The sequence below is a fragment of the Oncorhynchus tshawytscha genome, linkage group LG06, assembly GCF_018296145.1.
Source record: "Oncorhynchus tshawytscha isolate Ot180627B linkage group LG06, Otsh_v2.0, whole genome shotgun sequence".
NCBI classification, from domain to species: Eukaryota; Metazoa; Chordata; class Actinopteri; order Salmoniformes; family Salmonidae; genus Oncorhynchus; species Oncorhynchus tshawytscha.
The window spans coordinates 19395048-19416845 of record NC_056434.1 but is presented as its reverse complement, the minus strand read 5'-3'; the positions used below and the strand labels follow the sequence as shown (position 1 = coordinate 19416845).

Below are 21798 nucleotides of genomic sequence, written 5' to 3'. Positions count from 1 at the left end.
TTTGCTGCACACTATTTGAATTTTGTACAGAACAAACATTATCAAAGCAAAAATAAGCCATGATGAATACATTCCATATTTAAATGCATCTCATCTAGTTGAAGTGCTGCAATGTGAAAGCAACTCTGTGTGCAAGTCCTCATTGAGCATTGCCTGCCTCAGCCTTGGGCATATTAGCTTGATCCTGATCTTCCATTGGAGGAGGTAGTTGTGCAGCACAGCTGTAGCAATGATCACCTTGCAGCATCTTCTTGGCTTGAAACAAAGTGTATTAAGTAAACACTGGAATCTATTTTTCCATACTCCAAACATACACTTGACCATCCCTCCCGTGCGGGTATGAGCTTGGTTGTAGTATCTTTGCTGCTCAGCTGTTGTGGGATTTATGTATGGTGTGAATAAAAAGTTATTCTGACCATATCCACTGTCAATTAGTTGTCCTCTGAAACTGAGCACCCCATGAAAAGTTGAAAAATCCTTGAATCGTGAGTTGCACCTTTCCAGTGGGCAACAATGTTTGAAAACTCATAATTAGGAGTGCATACACCCTGAACATTGATGGAAACCACATTTCTTACAGTTCCTGTACACTTGATGGGAACGTGACATCCATCTATACAGCCAATCACTCCTGGGAAGTGCCCATATTCATAGAATTGCACTTTATAGTTGGCTTGGGCAGCAGCATCAGGAAACTTGATGTAAAAGACCTCTCAGTTCAAAAATGGCCCTGTTTCACGATGAAAGTTTCCAGATGCCAAAAACCTCAAAGTGATCAGAACTTGGAGAGCATTGGTTAAAGGCCTTCCTCTTTGAGACAGAGAGGAAAGTCTAGGCTCAAGCAAAGATTATCTTCAATGCATTTTCTTTGTACATACGAAAGCGGTCTCAAAGCCATTTCATGAAAGTAGTTTAATGGATTACTCCTATGCACAAGTACTCATCTGGCTGGCCTCTGTAGTGCATGTTGGTCTTCATTTAGATATTCCAACTAGTCCATGCTCCCTCACAAACAGTACTAAGCAGAGGTTAAACCTGCCTCTTTGAATGATTCATTTAAGCTTCAATTTAGTCCTAGAGTAGCTCTAATCCTCCCTCTTGCAATCGGCTTTGTTTAATCCAGAACAGGATAAATCTAAGACCATTTTAAGATAAAGCGACTTGTACAGACTAGAATTAAGATAGCACAAAACAGGCATTTTACTCATGGAGTAGGCTTAAGCGTTGTCTGTGAAACCGGCCCTAAAAGTTGTATATCAAGTGCAAACATTTTGTCTTGATTCATTCATTGAAATAAAACCTTTAACATAATCTGCCTGAATTGTTTTTCTTAACGTTGAAAGAAAAGCAGACATTGGCTGTGAAGTTAAGTTGTTTTGTAAGTATATAGCATATGTATCTGTCTTGTATTCCAAGTAACGTTTACAAGCATGTAAATATTTGTATATTTTTCCATTTGTTTTCTGGTAAATATTTGAAGCTTGCTCGAATTGGCTGTAAATGTATAAACTTGCACATTAAATGTATTGCAAGTAAAATTTTCAATTGACTGTTCAGTTGCCCAGTTACAGACATACTGGTCCTTAACCCTTTCTACCTAGTCATTCATCTTTTGTGTCCAATTCCAAATCAAATTTTAGGCCAGGGTTGGTATGGAATTGGACATTGGTTTCTAGCTAATGTTTGCATATCTATAGGTTCTAGATTTGTGTATGTAATATGGCAGAAGTGTCCTGGAGTCCATTACACAGCAGGGTTGAGTCAGCACCATATTGCTACACCTATCCAAGCCCCATCAGGTCAAGCACTACAAAGATAGAGTAGGGTGTTAAAAATCCTTCTCTCAGCCTGTACCTTGATATGGTTAGAGGGCTTCCAACTAACCCAGGCCCATGTTATTGAACTGGTTGCCTGTCGAGGACAAGTGACAAGAAGAACTAGCCACAGCACCTGATCAAGCATCTCCTGATTATGCCCCTTTCCTCATCCTTTAACTCTTTCTCTCCTCCCAACTAATACAGAGATTTGAAGGAGCAGAAGACTTACAAGGCAAGCATACGTTGTTGCCAAGGGGCCCAACTTCCTGTGTCATGCCGATTCCTATTATTAATTGAAGCCATTTGGGATCTGCAGTAATGGTGCCATCGACGTGTTCAATAAAAATACTCTGGCTCAATGCATACAACACCAGGAGCGACCCAAAAGTTATTGGTGGCCATTTCCTTGATACGGTTGGGGAAGTGGGGGGCTGTGCCTCCATTGTAGGAGCAGACATGGGGACGGAGAACAGTCGTGTGTGGGACATGCAATGGTACCTACGACAGAATGATGATGCCATTGGGGGCGAGAGAGGCTTCTTATACGGTCGAACCACCAGCAATCAGAGAATCGAAAGCTGGTGGGGGTTTCTGCCTAAAGTGTGTTGATTTTTGGCTTGAGCACCCCCATAGACTGAAAGATTCAGGTGATTTCGACAGACTTCTTGGACAAGAACCTTATGCTGTTCTGATTCCTGGGCTTACCTGCCACACTGTACTGCACTTGCCTATAAACGTTCTTCTTCCACATCCATGTACCTCACCAATAATGCAATTACAAGCATATTTTGTAGTGTTTCCGAAAACAAGGACAGAATGTAACTCTTAATATGTTTTATTTCCCTTTGATTTCATATCTAATTGCAATTGAATTGCATGCTGTAAGGAGCAGACCAGCGTCCAACTTCAATCAATAGACCCCCCCCCCCAATCAAATCAAATGTATTTATATAGCCCTTCTTACATCAGCTGATATCTCAAAGTGCTGTACAGAAACCCAGCCTAAAACCTCAAACAGCAAGCAATGCAGGTGTAGAAGCACGGTGGCTAGGAAAAACTCCCTAGAAAGGCCAAAACCTAGGAAGAAACCTAGAGAGGAACCAGGCTTTGAGGGGTGGCCAGTACCCCAGGTGGAGATTATAACAGAACATGGCCAAGATGTTCAAATGTTCATACATGACCAGCATGGTCAAATAATAATAATCAAAGTAGTTGTCGAGGGTGCAGCAAGTCAGTACCTCAGGAGTAAATGTCAGATGGCTTTTCATAGCCGATCATTAAGAGTATCTCTACCGCTCCTGCTGTCTCTAGAGAGTTGAAAACAGCAGGTCTGGGACAGGTAGCACGTCCGGTGAACAGGTCAGGGTTCCATAGCCGCAGGCAGAACAGTTGAAACTGGAGCAGCAGCACGGCCGGGTGGATTGGGGACAGCAAGGAGTCATCATGCCAGGTAGTCCTGAGGCATGGTCCTAGGGCTCAGGTCCTCCGAGAGAGAGAAAGAAAGAGAGAATTAGAGAGAGCATACTTCAATTCACACAGGACACCGGATAAGACATTAGAAGTACTCCAGATATAACAGACTGACCCTAGCCCCCCGACACATAAACTACTGCAGCATAAATACTGGAGGCTGAGACAGGAGGGGTCAGGAGACACTTTGGCCCCATCCGATCATACCCCAGACAGGGCCAAGCAGGCAGGATATAACCCCACCCACTTTGCCAAAGCACAGCCCCCACACCACTAGAGGGATATCTTCAACCACCAACTTACCATCCTGAGACAAGGCCGAGTATAGCCCACAAAGATCTCCGCCACGGCACAACCCAAGGGGGGCGCCAACCAAGACAGGAAGATCACATCAGTGACTCAACCCGCTCAAGTGAAGCACCCCTCCTAGGGACGGCATGGAAGAGCACCAGTAAGCCAGTGACTCAGCCCCTGTAATAGGGTTAGAGGCAGAGAATCCCTGTGGAGAGGAGGGGGAACCGGCCAGGCAGAGACAGCAAGGGCGGTTCGTTGCTCCAGATCCTTTCCGTTCACCTTCACACTCCTGGGCCAGACGATCAGTGTATTCTCTATGGCCTGTAGTGGAAACCAAAAGATCTGGAGCAGTAGTTGCAATAATCTTTACGTGTATTCACTATTTTACAATTCTAAAGTTCAGTGGAATCGGAACAATGTCATTGGAAACATATCAGTCTCTCTCCTATGAGGCCTTCCACATGCCAACACACTAGCAATGCCAATCCCAACGAGCCACAGGTTTTGAATTTTGTCATGAGCTCTGAGTTGAGCGGCCGTGTTGCCCCTGGTGCCCCTTTAATTTGTTTATTTTTAGGATGTGTGTATTGCTATGCATTACTGTGCCGTTGGAGCTAGAAACAAGCTTTTTTCTGCACCTGCGATAACATTTGCAATTATGTGTACACAACCATTAAAATTATATTTTTTTGCGTTGCTGTCCAGGAACTGGTGGTGCTGAAATCTCAGAGGTATCGCCCCTATGTTTATTTGGTGCTGATTTGTGCCACTGTTCATGGTCCTGAATCAATAAGTGTCTGCTGTTTTAATGGGCACATCTTGGAGTTCATGGGGCTTCTCCCATGGCAGGCTACTAAGCCTAATACAAACTTCTGAGCCCCAAATTCGACAAGGGCTTTGAAAAACATATAGGATAGGCTACTGGTAGTCACAAATTATGGTAAAATACCTATATTTTTTCCTTATTTTGGCACTTGTAGGGCTTGTTATGTTCATGATACCTTAATAACAACAACAATATTTCCACCTCTACACTACAAAGGAGACCTGGAACACCTGATCCACCCCTCAAAGAATGAGAATGTCCCCCCATTTTCGGCCTGATGTCACATACACAGTTCCAGGGTTGTATGACACACACTTGTGTGGTGTGTCACAAGAGGACATAACCAGCTGTGAGGAACATCGTGTCCACCGTCATGACATAGCTTGTGGTGAGGATGTGTATACCTTGTGCTCCTACATCATGGCAGAGAACAATCTAGCTGTTCCTGCAGATGCATACATGACCCTTGACTACCTCACACTAAGGGAAGAGCTGTTAGTACTTTTAATAAACCCCTTACAGTCCATGGTGGTATGCTTGACTGAGACTGTACCTATTTAATTCTCCCTCTACCACTCAGAAATATACTAGGTATTTACCAGTCATATTATTTGAGAATCAATGGATAGGAATTGTGCCTTTAAGTAACAGTATACTTTTACATTTTCAGACAAAATATAAGCAATGTTGACTTTTGTTATCAATTATCCTTTTATTTCACGAACATGTAAACACATGAACAAACTTTGGACTCAAACACATGGAGTTTTTACAAAGTAGGCTACTCCTGAGTGGGGCGAGTGCGCACTGAGGAACCGCGGCTGTAAAAAAAAAAGAAGGAAAAAAAGTCGTGAAAACCGAACCCTTATGCTAATTATTGGTAGTTGTTTGGCAAACATAGATGAGTCTCTTCTTTCAGACGGTCTATAAAATCAAAACATCTGGGCTGTATGCAATTTGAAATTGTGATCTGAAAAAAAGTTACATTTTTGTTAAGAAGAACTAAAACAGAAGATGCCCCATGTAGACCGAAATAACTCGCTGATCTTCAACCTTTTCAGTCACAATCGATAAGTCACCCATCAGAGTATTCTCAATTTAATATATTTATTATTATTATTGAAAATAGTTTTGATATTGTTTAGATGTACTTTTGATGGACAAGCATCTTGTTGGATGAAGGGGCAAGGAGGAAAAAAACATACTGCCAAAAACTGCTTATAACAAATTCTGCCTTAATTTTGCTGACGCCTTAAGGATCTTGGTTCCCAATTGGGGATCAGCCCTCCCACCGTCAGTTGGAATGTGGCGCATGGAACGCAAAAAATATTCTTAAAAATATTTAACCTCCACACATTAACAAGTCCAATAGCTCAAATGAAAGATAAACAACTTGTTTATCTAGCCAGCAAGTCAGATTTCTAAAATGTTTTACGGCGAAAACATAGCACATATTTATGTCAAACCACCACCGAAGACACACCGGAGACCAAGCTAATTTCCATAGCCAAATTCAACAAAATATGCAATCACCAAACACAGGATTAAAATAAAAATAATTTCACTAACCTTTTGAAATCTTCATCAGATGACAGTAATATAACATGTTACACAGTACATTTATGTTTTTTTCAATAATATACTATATATATCCATAAATCTCTGTTTACAATGACGCCATGTTCAAAAAAATGCTACTCGAATGTCCGGAGAAATGCGATAGCTCCGGCATATGCCGTCAGCTAACATGGAATACACAACATAAACTTAGACTAAATATGCATGTTCTACATATATATAGAAAGATACACTTATTCTAAATGCAATCGCTGTGTTACATTTATTTTTAACGTTACAGATTTCGTTCACTAGGCTATAATATGAGTCGGCGCTCAGGAATTAGCATTTTGGCTCCTCTACTTCGGAGTCCACAGAAACCCATAATAAACACATAAATATTCCCTTACCTTTGCTGTTCTTCCATCAGAAGACCTGGAAGGGTTTATACTTACCAAAAACAGCTTTAGTTTGGAAGTCTGTGTCTTTCGGTGATCAAACACGAGATATTTCGGTTGAAATGCAGCCAAAAAGTCAAGTGGGTGCGCACCAAAACGTCGAAATTACATATTATATGTCGACTAAACTTGTCAAACTATGTTCAGAACACAGCGTTAGCATGTTATATAGCTTCACAGCAATTCTCAGGACGATCAGAAACACGAGTCGTTTAATCAATCTTGGAAGAAAGACATCACCCGAGCAGAACGCACATGAGAGTAACCTGTTTTCTCGCGTGACCGAAAGGTTTCGGCCCGCCAAAACTCTCGTGAGCGCGCGATTCTCACAATGAGAAGCCCCATTGAAAGCAGACATCGCGCTGAAGACATAGAAACTGTTCCCAGGACTGTAGGTGCTTGGGAAGGGTGGGGGCGATGACGTCAAAGTTGGGCCAACTTTTATGATGACAAGAGAGAGTTTGGGAGAATGAGTGCCCTGAGAGTTCTGCTTTACATAGAGACATAATTTAAACGGTTTTAGAAGCTTTAGAGTGTTTTCTATTCAATAATAATTTTTATATTTTTGACAGATTTTTTTTCTGTTTACTATGGGCATGCAATCACCCCAAAGGGGGCAGCAATCAGCCCTAGCTCTTAACAGGATTTATAACAAATTCTGCCTTAATTTTGCTGGACACCAGGAAAAGTAGCTGCTGTCTTGGGGATCCATAATAAATACAAATGATTGTGTTTTGTGATTTAGAAATTGTAACAATGTCAGTGTGTTTTAAAGAAAAGTCAAGGATGGGGACAATGGCACTGTGTACAACATGTGGGTGTTCTTCAGTAGTCTTGGGGGCTTCTTCCAAAGTTACTCTTAGTCTCAACACAAGGACATGTGCGCCAGTTGAAGAAAGTAAGACAGGGTAAAACATAACATTGTGAATGTAGTTGTTGAATGTGTTGTCAACATAATTGGGTCAGGTAGCCTGGTGAAACAAGACAGATACATTTATACTGCTCCCCTCTAATGCAACTAGCATCCTCCCTGGTAACGTTTGACAATTCATCTACTAATGCTACATGATTGATTTGAGAAAGTTCATTGTGTGTGTGTGAGAAAAAGTCTCACTTACATTTAAATTATGTTCATCACCCACACTTTGGAATCCAGGACCTGGGTGAATTCCTCTGGCATCTCAAGGTATGATGTGTAGGTGTTGGGGAATCTCCAAAACACATCTGCGTGTGTGTGATTTGGGCATCTCACAAAGTCACTCTTGGGCTCTTGGGCTCAACAAAGTAGACGTGAATGGCTGAAGACACAAGTACATCAAACAAAATACACGCTAGCTGGTGAGCTACTTAATTATCATTGTTCAACATTGAAATTACCTGTGAAAAATCTGAGACATTTCTTAGGCAGTTGGTTGAGCAGTTATGGATGTACTTATTTAAAAAGTCCATGATCGTTTGTTCCCTCTTGAGTAAGGTATCATGTTTAACAGCTGCAGCAACTCTTGAATGTTGGTGTGAGGCTCCCGAGAACCTAGTCAAAACCCTCAAGATGCAGTTTCAACCTTTTCGGTACGCTGTTCCAGGACTCAGCAATGTAGGCAGGATATGATTTATTTGTGGGTGACTTCAAGTAGCATCTTCTGCCAGTTCATCTCATTGATCAGAATCTTGACATCATGTGCTCCCAGCAACTGACGAGCAATCTTGGATTGACTGTTTGACGATGACCTTTTCCTCACTTGGTATAGACTCCAAAAATGTTGCCAAGAAGTTTTCAGATTTGATCTGTTCTCCAAGACAGTGTTGCAGAAATGGCTTGGCCAACGCTAAAGGGAAGTAGCCTACCATGTTGTATCCAAGGATCATCACTTTTACAACAGTTTCCCACGAGTCCTTCATGTCATGGGAATTTTCATGGTCCCACTTGTGCACTTCCTCATGAATGTTTCCCAGTATTCACTTAAGGCGTCCCTCAGCACTCCACCATGGGCCTCACCTTTCTCTGTGGTGCCATTGGGTAGAATAATTTCTCTCTCTAAAATGGTGTCTTCTTCAGAAACACCTACATCTTGAATGTCAGCATTCAGGTCTTGGAACACATTTCCTCTACGAATTCTGATTCTGGGTATCCTTTGCGGGGGCGGGGGTAGGCCTCGGCGTTGAAAATAACATAGCGTCAATTGGAAGTGCATCATCAAGCAAAGCACTCATCAGCTAGAAAAGCATATCCCACTTGAATTTTTGTCCATTGATATTGATACACCCAGTATTTTGTCACTCAAACCTAATATTTCAACCATTGGTTGTGAGGGGGTATCAAGAGCCTCCTGTCTGTTATAGCAGATGCAAATGTTTTTGTTCTTCCTGGCCAGGTGAGTGGAGGGAGTGGTAAGCTTGAAGACCGATGGGATTGTCCTCTGTGTCAATTTCCTCTGATTCCAGGCTTTCTTTGCGGCGAATGGTAATGTCCCCTGTGCTGATTTCCTCCAACTCCAGGCTTTCGTCGTCAGATGAGAAAACATTGGCGATTCTGTTGTACTTGGTTCTGTTATTCTTCTCTGTAGAGATAGAGGCAGCTGCCTTGAGACTTCCATCTGCCGCATTGTTTCTTTTGTTGCTGGAAAGATATAGTCTAAAAAAGAGTTTGTATTGTTCGACCAATGTAGTAGATGGGTCTAAGTCTTCCTCAGTAAAGTCTCGCATGGTGAATTCAAAACCATTAACATGCCCTAGTTTGCTTTTTCTATTTGGAAAGAAAAGTGCCTTACCGACCTCCAACAGCTCTGCCATTGTAACCATCTTTGCTGCCTTTAATTGTCTTGTCTCACCACCTTTCTTTATCTGTGACTTGGCAGAATGAGTTGACACCAACTTGATCCAGCCATACAATTTGGAAAGTACATTCTGTTTTCTAATTGTTGGCGTTTCCAAAGTTTTGCTGACTTCTCATTACTTTTCTTTCAGTGTTTAAAATGTTCTATATCCCTCTCTGCAGCATTGGATACACTTGATCCCTGGAGAGCGGCCCCTTTTCTTTTGCAGTACTGACTTAAGATCACCAAACCTGGGCACGTATTGTGAGAGTTGGGCATCCGTCATGCCCTCGACAGCACTGCAGTCAATCTGAAAACAAAGGAGGAAAATAGTTACAGCTTTGAGCAAGTAACTTTATTTGATGGATGGTTATAGTGGATGGATGAATAAATTAAGATGTAATAGATAGAGAGCTCAATTAAAGCAAGAATCCATAACTGAAGTAATAAAAAGCTGAGGAATGGGCCTGGAGAAATGTAACCACTCAAATTCATACACAGAGCTATGGATGCAAGGACTGACCATACATGATATCAAAATTAAAACAAGCTTATATTTTGGGTTCTGATAGGATGTGACAGTTGAACTAAGCTCATGAGGCATTTATAAGTTATATTCTTGAAGAATCAATATATCTCTCATTAATCTATAAGTCCAAAAATGAATGTCACAAACACAGCGATGTGTGAGACAAACTGTGTCCCAACTATCCCACTGCCCACAAACGGGAGAATTATATATATCTGGCTAGGCAGCAGCACTGGCCTTTCAGCACCACTGAGTTGATCTGCTATACCAGGGTTTCCAGAACTCGGTCCTGGGCCCCCCCTGAGTGCACATTTAGTTTTTTTGCCCTAGCACTTCACAGATGATTCAAATAATCAAAGCATGATGAGTTGAATATCTTCATCAGCTGTGTAGTGCTAGGGCAAAAAAACAAAAACGTGCACCCAGGACCGAGTTTGGGAAACCTGCCTTATACTTGTCCAATGAGCGGAGTCACTGCGCACGCAAAGCGCTGTCCATTCAGCATTACTGAATGTTGGCTGCTGGCTCAACTCCCCATGGCTAGAACTTCTTGTAGCCTACTCCCTAATTCCGCCATTGTTTGGTTGAGTTTGCTTTGTTTGTCATGCATGTGTGGTCGGTGTGGTGCATACATTGGATTTATCGAATGTATGCGTCAAACTGTATGTGTAGACGGCTTGACAGAAATGGTAGCAGAAGGTAAATGTTGAACTGTTGTTGCACACATATCCAGATGATGCTGCGCAAATATGCTGTCGGTGTGTTCGAAACGTCACCTTCTGCTACCATTTCTGTCAAACCGCATAAATTTGATAAATCCAATTGATGCACCGCATCAAACGCAATGATGTAAGGCAAACGCTGCGTTTCATTGGAATTGAATGTAATTGTGGTGTACCAAAATGCAAAACACTGTCGGTGTGATCGAAGCGTTACTGCCAGCTAGCTACATAAGCAATTATACATCGTTTACCTCTTCTAATTGATCTCAGACTATGGTTCCATCAGCAGCATAATTTCTGGCAAAGGGGTGCAGACACAATGAATGGAAAAACACGCAAATTCCGAGGATTATTAAAATTGAGTGGATTAAAAACCTGAGTGAATTAATACAAAATATGAGGGAACTGATAAAAAAAATATATATAATTGCAATGGATTAAAAAAAAATCAAGGGGAATGGATAAAAATAAAAACAACAACCAAGGAACGGGTTAGTATGGTAGTTTTTTCTCTCTCCACAATGACGCCTAAGGGGCTCCATACCAATTAGATCAGCTTTGAAAAAGAACTGATGTGATTGGTCAAAAGACCAAATAGCGGAAAAAATATCAAAATTGGGCTGCCTGTCTAAACAGTCACACAGATAAAGTACGGTGAACAACATTTATATGAATATTCGATTTAGGCCTGAATGTGTGGCCTTCAAAAACAAGGGAAAACTGCTCACACAACGGTATAATCAATGGTAGTGTAGAATACCAAATGTAAACACCTGATTTTCCTTGATTGCATACATCAAACATGTCATTATCCAATGGTCAAGTTCTCTCAATTGTGACGTAAGGGACACCAGAAATTAGAATTTCTAAAAATATTCCATGTCAACATGTGCGGTGGAGACCGGGGAAACGTCGGGCAAAGAGGATATCAGGTAGGCTAATTTAAAGTGAATACTTTTGCTTTGTAACTTCAGGTAATGGTTACAATATAAAGTAAACTACAAACATGCTCAACACACATACATGTAGGCTACAAATCATCTGAGTTTAATCGATATAAAAATTCGTTTCAGTCTCACAACATGTCTTCACCAACTGCAGACGTCTTCCGATGTGGCTTGCAAATGTATCAGCTGTCCCCAGATTCAAAGCGGCTTGGGTCATACACAGAGGACAGAACATATGATAGTTTGGATGGGTAAGAGCCCATATTACAGATTACTGTAATATCTGATCATTAATTTAAATGTGTCATGTTTTAAAATGAATTGTTCAGACTTACAGGGACCAGGTTGGTCATTACAAAAACATGATCAGAAATATAGGCTGTAATGTTCTTGTTCAAGTGGAGCATGTGAATTCACCTCAATTGAGGTTTATTCAATGTCAAAAAACACAATGTTTATCAACTTTTGAATGTTGATATCAATGGTTCTGCAGAAGTTCCACAGAGTTGACTGATGTGTTTGAAGAAGAGGACTGTATTCAGGATGAAGGCTGGAGTACCCCTGTTGCAGACCTGAAACAGAAAATTGCAGCTCGGCTAGAAAACTATCTTACCAATGAGAGCCTGTCTGAAGATGCCTTTTTACTGAAACATGTTCAGAGGAACAAGAAGGGCTACGTCAGTGTGAAGTTACTAACTTCATTCAAAAAGGTAGGATTTATGGATAGCTTTGGCCTGCACTGACATGTCTTTTGATAACAAGTATAACCTTTGAAAATTACTAACCTAAACATTCTGTGTCGTAGATCAGGGAGCTCACACGTGACTGGCGAACCACTCTGGCTGCGGCTCGCACCACGCAGCAGCTGGAAGTCAACGAGGAGGGAACCAAGGTGCGACGGAGGGACCCAGTGCCCGACTGGCTACTGTGTGTCCCCACCAGCAAGCTGCTGCTGGCCTGGAACCTCCTGGGAGGAGAGGACAACGATGAGGAGAGCGTAGCCCCGGGGGTGGAGCAGCAGAGCCTGATGGAGACAGCCATGAGACTATTTGGCTGCTACGGCACCATCACGTCCCTCCGCATCCTGCGCCCAGGGAAGGAGATCCCTGCCGAGCTCAAGAGGTATGCAAAGAAACACATGGAGCTGGGGCGTAAGGTGTGTGCCGTGGTGGAGTATGAGTACCTGGAGGGGGCACGGCGGGCCTATGAGGCCCTGCAGGCTGAGGAGCAGCTACAGGGGAACAGGGCTGTACGTGTGGTACTCCTAGGCAGCAGGGGCACCAGGAAGCCAAGGGGCAGCCAGGACCGCACAGAGGAAGAGTCTGAGGACGGCATCGAGAGTGTGTGCTCGAGGAAGCCCAACCGCAAGGGCAGACGCTACCCGGGCTACTCCCTGGAGGACTCTGCCCTCTACAGCTCATCTGAGTCTGACTTCGCCCCCGCCTCGCCCAGGCCCAACCGCAGGGTCACACGACCTCAGGCTCTGTACGGCAGCCCCCTGGCCATCCCCCGGGTGTCCTCCTTCCGCTCAGACCCCTACAAGAACCCAGTTTGTAGCCCTGTGGGGAGTCCCCTCCTGCCCCGCAAGCTGTTCCCCAGTGGCCACACTCCGTCCCCGCTGGCCGCTCCAGAGATCAGCAGCAGCCCTGTATCCAGTGGCAATGGAAGCTTTGGCAGCAGGAGCAAGTGCTCCGGGGACTATTCCCAGGAAAGTTTGGGCTTTGTGGGGAGCCCCTGGGTCCACCGTCGGAAGACTGCCGCCCAGACATTTTTTCCTGACAAAGGTGGGCCCCTCTCGCCTGGCCTGCCCAAGAGACCACTGGGCGTGGTGGATGTGCTGCGCCAGCCGCTTGGCCCTGATGGCACTAAAGGCTTCTACAACTGCATTGGCAGGGGGAAGCTGGTAGTGCAGCAATGATAAAGCCTGGCCAAAATTACCTCTGCCCAAAGCAAGGAATGATTTGATCTTAATGTAACCACCATATAGTGTCCACAATTACTTTTGATTGTCTCAATGTTTATCTAAATGAAATGGGGGGTCACGTTGGTTAAACTTATGAAAATGTTATTTTGTATTGATTAATAAAGATTACGATGTACTTTCAACAGTTCTTATGTTATTTCCCTTTATGCCCAGTATGGACAAATTATTCTGACTATGCAATGATATCTCAGTACATTACTATTCTGGGGTGAAACATGGTTTCATTCCTGCCTCAACTGCTAAAGACACACGCATATACAGTTATCTGAACTTCCCTAGCATAACTTCTAATGTATGCGTCTCCACCAGGATAATGTTCTCAATGGTGGCCATTGCCCCTGTGGGACTTGACTCAGTCTGTGTCAAGCACCATTCCCGGTGCCTGCATGTCTTCTAGTGGGGTATGTTCTACAAAGATGGTATTGTTTTGTTTTTTTTGTTCTCTCACACTGCCAAGTTATTTTTCCAAGTAAATGGTGTATGAATAATTTATTCATGTAGCAGACTGCCCTGTTAAAGCATTCCTCATTGAACAGAAATACCTATTCTCATTTCTTCATTGACTATGACTGTAACATTAACAGAGTGAGCAACACACATTTTACAGTTCAGAGGCAATATGCAACTGTCCCCATGCTAAAGGTACAGTGATCACAAACGGAACAGTTTAAGCAGCACAATCATGCAGTTGTACTGAAAGAAAAAGCAGACAAACTTTTAGCCACCTGATGATTTAAGCCAACACTATATTGCTTCTATAATGATTAAGCAAAACCATACAATATAAAAAGAGTACAAGGCATGGCTGTGATGTCAAACTACATTTGTAGATTTAATACAAAGTTCAATCAGGAAGGCTGATCTGAATGCTTGTTTAAACAATTCACTTTGTATTCTATGCCCATAGAATAGAAAAACAGCGTAGCATCTTGTTTCATCTCTTCCCATTAGCCAAGTGCGGAATGCCATTCGCCTATAAGCGTGGCACAATAATGCACATTCCTCACACTTGCCATTTAACTTATGGGCTCACGCTTACCACCTTTCTCTCAACCAATGGGTCTAAATCTTGGGATGTATTTGTCAATTTACCTTTGCTCTCATGCTTGCTGTTTTTCAGCAACAGTTTGTCCACCTTCCACCACCTATAATAACCTTGAAGGCCATCATAGGAACTTTCCTTCCATTATGAAAAAAATAACCACTTTGATTCTGACCCTACTGGAATGTGACATATGTAGCAGCTAATGTTGCATAGACTTGCTTCACTGAAGCAAATATTGATGCCAGTAAGAGGCTACTGTATGTCTTATATTCACCATTAGGTGTCATGTTTACAAGGGAGTAACTACAATCCCTGAAAAAACACTAAACTGAATTGTCACAAAAAATTTTTTTGAAAGTATACACTACATATACAAAGCATGGGATGGATTGGAACCTAGCCTTGCAGATGTACTTTCTGAACTTTGACCAGATGAACACTGACCATAGAGGTCCTGTTTACACTATTTCCAAATATTTGATATTACAGTATAAAAATATAGCAGTTAAAACAGACGATAACCAGATGTCTATACATTTCACGTCTGGTTAAGACATGGAATCAAGGCAGATTAGTTTCTCTCCATTTGGTTACATCAAAGGCTTCATAACGTGTCAAGCAGTTCCCCCACATTCATGTAAGATGTTAAGTTGTAAGTCATCTGCTTAACATACAGAACTACTTGAACATGAAAAAAATAACGACATGCATGATGTTTTGAAATTACTCATGCCTCTACTTCAAGTACTATCCTCTTCTAGAACCTTTTCACCTCTAACCTATGTAACTCTTCTCAGGGGCCTTTTACTATACCGTTGTTCCAAACACTATCTCATCCAGCTCCTGGTCATCCATGTCATCCTCACTGAGGGAGAAGTCTTTGTGGTTAGAGATGCGGTTGGGACTGCAGTTTGACTCCCCGTCTGTGAGGGACGTATTGGCAGTGGGTTCACCCATCCCCACAACTGGCCCAAGTCTTTCTGCCTCAGCCATATGGGACAGCATACTGTCTAGTAAAGGCCTGCTCTTGCAGATGTTGTCCAGGAGCTGGCAGCGATGTTGCAACTGTCCTATCATAGCATCCTTCTCCTTGACCATGTTCTGAAACCTCTGGATGGTCTCTTCTGACTTGCACAGCTTCTCGTGGAGGTAGTGAATCTCTCTAGAGAAAAGAAATGAGACATGATTGATAACCTTTTTGATTGATAACCTTTTACATATTAAATAACAGTGGTTGGGGATATTAAACGGGAGCTTTGGTATTTCCCCGAAGAGACAAGACCTCAATCACTTACTTATCCTTGGCCTCGGCGATCTCCTGGGTAGCAGCCCTCAGTTGCTCGTCCTTCCTGATGAGACTCTCTGCTTGCTCCCTCACGGTGTTCTCTGCTGCCTCGAGCCACTGTTCCAGCTCTGCTACCCGCCTGTGCACAGCGACCAGGTGTGCGTTCGCCTCCCGAATTTGGACTGGTGATGGCGAGGACATGTCACATGAGGAATATGGTACGACCTAAAGTCAAGTTACAATAGCACACCGTAGAAGATTGATTAACGATCAAATAAGAGAGCAATGAATGATCACTTGAAATCTCGTGAACAAGCATTTCACCGGAGGGCTGGTGTTTACTCTTCCTGCCATGCCTGCACCCTCTTCAGCGTTTGTTCCTCGTTAAACAACTGAACCAAAAAATATTGTTCCGTGTCCAGAAAAAAAGTATTGATTATGTTATGCTAACCAGCTACCGCTACCGACACGTCATCCTACGAGATTCTAAGCTCCAAAACTCATAAGAAATGCATCAATATATAATTTAATTGATTCATTACGAACAACATGCCTCGAGCTATATACTCGTTCGTTATCTGCACTGTTTTGAAAATTTAAAAAAGCTGGATAACTTGAATGAACTTTGAAACTGATTCTCTTTGTAACCTGTGGATTAAACTCCGCCCCGGAAACAGTAGTGTTGACAGCTTTACATACAATGTAGAAAAGTTGTCAGTGTGTTATGTTGTTTTATATGTAGCTAATAACACATTTAAAAAGTAATTGTATTTTAAACTTTTTTGTAAACAGAATACTTTTCACAAGTTGTTTGTTTAGCTAATACATGTTTATCAATAAAGTTTTCCGATATTTCAAGTGTCGTCTTCTTTCCCCCCCATCTCGCGATATTTCCTCAATGTCTGTGTCCTTCATGTGAAATCCAAAATGGGTTATTGGGATCTGCAAGAGGGGAAAGATTGTATCGAGAAAACATGGATCACCACTAAATTGGGCACAGCTCTAGGTATCTAAATCTAACACAAAGAAATACATTGTGGAAATTAGCTAGCTGGAGGTAAAGAATAGTAAAGTAACCATAACCGGTTAACGTTAGCTAGCTGCCGAGCTAACTTGCCATAGCATAGTTAACTGTCATTCTAACTAACTAGTGCTAGCTTACTGTACTAGTAAGCAATGTGTTGTTTTCAACAAATGTAACGTCAGCTAACGTTGTTCGGTTAGCTAGTTGTTTAGCCAGCAGTTGCTGTCAGGCAGTACAGCTAAGGCAGTAAATGATGTTTACCAGTTAGCTAGCAAGCTAATCATAGCTAACATTCTTGTGACTTTGAAAGACAAAATTACTTGTCAAGTAGGTAGCTAGCTAGTTAACCCAATGCACAGTAATCTAACAGCCTATTTTTTTTAAATATTTTTTTTTACACACAGGGTTGGTGGGTTCAGCCTATCACATTGTGGCATTCCAGCCTGATTCCGCAATCCAAGCTGTTCAGAGAGCCACAAATGGCACAGTAACCATGGGTATGCATGTCTCTAATCTCATACACTGATAATAATCACCTGGCTTGCTGCCATGAAGGTATCCAATCTTACACTTAAATACCTAGCTATACCTAGACCAGTAGCCAACATTGTTCAGGCTAGAATGTTATCTCAGATCAGTACACTACATTTGTCAAGAAGATTTAGTCCAAGGGCCGTATCCACAAAGCATTTGTTGGACTGCTGATCTAGGGTCTGTCCGTATAATGCAAAACTGATCCTAGATCAGCATTCAGCTTTGTGGATATGGGCCCAGGTCACAATGCTGAAATTGACCTAATAAACACAGAGTCTCTACAGTTGCCTCGTTTGAGTGATGGTGAAAGTGTCTGTTTGATCTTAGTGTTTCAATGGTGATCAGATTTGTTTTTGGGGGGGTGATCAGATGCTTGTCATAAGGAGTTGTAAACAAACACAGTTAAGGTGGGTTTATGCCACTATGTGTTAATTTAGGGCTCTAATCAATCATATTCACTTCAGCCAACATCAACATAGCGGTTGTTTTGGCAGTGTCAGAGTGTAATTGTGTTAGAGCTGTCAAATCCACAAGCGACACCTGTCATTATACCTAAAGCGAACATTGCTATTAGCTGCATGGAGTTGCATTGCGAGAGATCCCATGCAGCCTTGTTTACACATTAGAACAGTGGAATGTGAGATGTAATTTACACCTCGATTAGGCTGATAGAAATCCTCATTATTTAATGATTTTCAATTTGAGAGTCATTACATTTTATATAGCCTACACTTTCTTGTTCTGAACAGGACAGGTGTGGCTTTGTGAAAATGATCAAGTGCAGCTGCTCACCGATTTGACAGCTCCAACGCAGTTACACTGCCAAAACATCAGTTATGCGGGTGTCAACTATCGCTGGTTAGGCCTAATGCTTGATCTGATTGAATCCAGACCTTAAAACCAATTATCTTTCCGTTCATGACAGCTGCCTTGGGGGCGATCTTTGGAATGACCACTTGTCTAGCTGCACAGGCCCGGGATGCTCCTGATGATCCGGTGAACTATTTCCTCGGAGGCTGTGCATCAGGAGTCTTTCTTGGAGCTCGTAGTGAGTAGTCTATATTAAATAGTATGCTGAAGATTTGGGTTACATGCAGTAGGAACAAATGGGAACAAACGTTTTGAAACGGATAAATAAAATGAGCATTCTTATTAGATAAGTTTGGGTGGAACCTCCTCCGTTTCAAAGCATTTTCTTCCAGGGTTTAATTATAAAAAGAGGTATTTTCCCTTCTGCCCTTGTTAACATCCCACATAGTTACCATCATATTGCTGTCATCTATCAAGCGCTATAAGAACTTTGTAGGGCAGTGAACATCTTCTCATTGCCAGATGATGTTTGCTTGAGATACAGAGGGGCATCAGAGATTATCCTCTTTCTTTTCCACTAATAACATGTATTTGTTTCTTTATGATACACAGCTCACAGTGCAATGACAGGCATGACGGCATGTATTGGGCTGGGGACACTGGCCATGTTCACTAAGGTGGGCAAGATGGAGGGCTGGAGATTAGCTGGACCACCCAGGATGTAAACAGCCCAAGGGGGAGACTATATATTGACATGTATATTGTATATTAAATATTCCTTGAATAAACTTGTGTAAAAGAGTGTCTATGACAGTCTGTATCCTGCACCTCCCTGCTTTAGCCACATGGTGGAAACATTGGCTATCTTCCCAGACAATTTGCACCAATCAACAGCAATTGAAGATCGTGTGTGTGTCAATTTAAACAGTGGTGTAAAGTTCTTAAGTAAAAAAATACTTTAATGTACTACTTAAGTTTATAAAATGTATATCTGTACTTAATAATTTATAGTTTTGACAACATTTACTCCACTACATTCCAAAATAAAATAATGTACTTTTCCCATACATTTTTCCTGATTAAAGTACTCGTTACATTTTGGGAGATTAATGGTCCAATTCACACACTTATCAAGAGAACATCCCTGGTCAACCCTACATGCTTCGTTTGTCAATGATGTAGGAGTGTTGGAGTGTGTTCCTGGCTATCAGTACATTTAGAAATACAAACCAAATTGGGATGTCTGGTTTGCTTAATATAAGTAATGTGAAATTATTTATACTTTTATTTTTGATACTTGAGTATACTTGACTAGAACCCAAACAATTGATCATATTACTCCAGTGCTAGCCTCTACACTGGCTTCCTGTTAAGGCAAGGGCTGATTTCAAGGTTTTACTGCTAACCTACAAAGCATTACATGGGCTTGCTCCTACCTATCTTTCCGATTTGGTCCTGCCGTACATACCTACACGTACGCTACGGTCACAAGACGCAAGCCTCCTAACTGTCCCTAGAATTTCTAAACAAACAGCTGGAGGCAGGGCTTTCTCCTATAGAGCTCCATTTTTATGGAATGGTCTGCCTACCCATGTGAGAGACGCAGACCCAGTCTCAATCTTTAAGTCTTTATTGAAGACTCATCTCTTCACTAGGTCCTTACTGTCTCTGCCTGGCCGGTTCCCCTCTCTCCACTGGGATTCTCTGCCTCTAACCCAATTACAGGGGCTGAGTCACTGGCTTACTGGTGCTCTTCCATGCCGTCCCTAGGAGGGTTGCGTCATTTGAGTGGGTTGAGTCATTGACGTGATCTTCCTGTCTGGGTTGGTGCCCCCCCTTGGGTTGTGTCATGGCGGAGATCTTTGTGGGCTATACTCGGCCTTGTCTCAGGATGGTAAGTTGGTGGTTGAAGCTTCCCGCGACGCGATCGGTGTGGTCAGACTGTTATCCACTCAACTCTAGATTGGGCAAGGCCACAAAATTGTCAGGAAATCTCAAACACAGACCTGATCAGGGTTGCTTTGCTTACTTTGTATCTGGACATCTTGGCACTAGGTCAATTGTCAATGGCGTTCTTAATCCTCACAATGTATTAAAGAAAAAAAGTTTACTATCAGAACCCAAATGAACACATCTAAGATTCTCACACTTCTATAAAGAACTCTACACCTCTGATTGTAAATGCACACCAAGCCAGACTAAGAATTAAAAGCTCTTCTCTCAAGAGAGGAAGCCAACTCACTGGGAGCCCAAATACTGCATCTCTTAATGAACTCAAAATGGGATTGGAGGGCATGAATAAAGGCGAATCATCTGGATGGGACGGTATTCCTCCTGAGGTCTATTTAAAATTTTGGAACCAATTAGGTCCGCTATTGCTCAAAATGATTAACACAGCCGTTCACAAAGGTTTATCTGGGAGAGATGAGAATACAGCACAAATTTTGCTTTTATAAAAAAAGAGGAAAGGATGCCACGCAGTGTTCTCACTCTCGTCCCCTATCTTTGATTTTCCAAAATGTTGTCGTTCTGTCTCGAGACATACCCAAATTGGTCCACACAGACCAAAGCGGGTTTGTTAAAAAAACGTTTAGGCAGAAAAAGCTTTTGATACACTTAAATGGGTCATATTTCTGGTCTGTCTTGGAACATATGGGAATTGTCAACCTCTCCCAAACGCATTGAAGATCATAGATACATTCATCTTCATCTCAAGTTTTAAAATGTATCTAACCAAATCAGCCCTACTGCCTCTCAAGACCCCGATGGTGGACTCCATCTCTGCTAAGGGAGAGGTCGAGCTTTACACAATAGTTACCCTTTTTCAATTTCAGTCAGGGGGAGGGTTTAGTATTTTTTTTAAATTTAGTCTAGGGGAGGTCATGTAATTAGTAATCAATTAAATGTCATATTGCTCAGTCTTTGAGAATTAGTTGCTTATTATAGTATCTTGTGTCCCTGATGATGCCCTTCATCCCTGATTCTCTGCTGGGCATGCAATATCAAGTGTGCCTAGTGTGGTCTCAATACAATTATCCATAGCCTATACCAGCCTTTATCAACCCCCTGGTCCGTGGACCTGCGCCGGTCTGTGGAAGAATGCTTGCCAGTCTGCAGCATATTTGTCTTGAATATGATAGTTTTTTGTGTGGTCTGTGGAATATTCGAATATGTTGAGACATTTCAAATGCCCGCTTCTTGTAGGCCTATATTGTAACGCACTCTATGCGTAGTGGGTACGGAGTCAGGCGCAGGAAGCAGAGGGTAAAGAACAGTGATTTATTCCAGTGCAGGGAAAATGGTCACGCCAAAACACAAGGCGCAATAATAAGACCGGCACAGAACCAGGACCCAACCAGTCCGGAGAAAAACAAAGGAAATCGCACAAACATGAACAGAGGAAAAATAAGCCCGCACAAAGAGCAGGCGGGCATTACCGTCTTAAAAAGCCCAACTAAAACCTAAACACGAAACCGTTGAAACCAATAAGACAAACCAACAGAAAAGGGAAAAGGGATCGGTGGCAGCTAGTAGACCGGTGACAACGACCGCTGAGCGCCGCCCGAACAGGAAGAGGAGCCACCTTCGGTGGGAGTCGTGACATATATATAGTTGCTAATTATATGAAGAATTTCTTTGTTGCAAAGAGTTGCCTCAGAATACAACTGCAGGTGAAATATTCT

At 42.3% G+C, this 21798-nt stretch overlaps 3 protein-coding genes across 4 annotated transcripts; 2 read left to right on the top strand and 1 right to left on the bottom strand.

Moving 5' to 3' along the window:
* Positions 1–11138: 11138 nt before the first annotated feature.
* On the top strand, positions 11139–13465 carry larp6b (La ribonucleoprotein 6, translational regulator b). Its single transcript, XM_024425327.2, has 4 exons — positions 11139–11418; positions 11560–11684; positions 11927–12143; positions 12239–13465. The coding sequence occupies exons 1-4, from the start codon at positions 11374–11376 to the stop codon at positions 13349–13351; spliced, it is 1500 nt and encodes a 499-aa protein (XP_024281095.1). The 5' UTR covers positions 11139–11373; the 3' UTR covers positions 13352–13465.
* A 758-nt stretch (positions 13466–14223) lies between these two features.
* LOC112252213 (vimentin-type intermediate filament-associated coiled-coil protein) lies at positions 14224–16440 on the bottom strand. Of its 2 annotated transcripts, none has more exons than XM_024423252.2 (3): positions 16045–16440; positions 15758–15929; positions 14224–15624 (listed from the first exon to the last, which is right to left on the bottom strand). In XM_024423252.2, the coding sequence occupies exons 1-3, from the start codon at positions 16064–16066 to the stop codon at positions 15270–15272; spliced, it is 549 nt and encodes a 182-aa protein (XP_024279020.1). In that variant the 5' UTR covers positions 16067–16440; the 3' UTR covers positions 14224–15269. The 2 variants fall into 2 exon arrangements, with proteins under 2 accessions (XP_024279020.1, XP_024279019.1); XM_024423251.2 differs by having other exon boundaries at positions 15758–15972; positions 16072–16440.
* Positions 16441–16610: 170 nt separating this feature from the next.
* On the top strand, positions 16611–18917 carry LOC112252214 (NADH dehydrogenase [ubiquinone] 1 alpha subcomplex subunit 11). The gene is made up of 4 exons (XM_024423253.2): positions 16611–16753; positions 17176–17268; positions 18231–18353; positions 18728–18917. The coding sequence occupies exons 1-4, from the start codon at positions 16675–16677 to the stop codon at positions 18838–18840; spliced, it is 408 nt and encodes a 135-aa protein (XP_024279021.1). The 5' UTR covers positions 16611–16674; the 3' UTR covers positions 18841–18917.
* The last annotated feature ends 2881 nt before the right edge of the window (positions 18918–21798 follow it).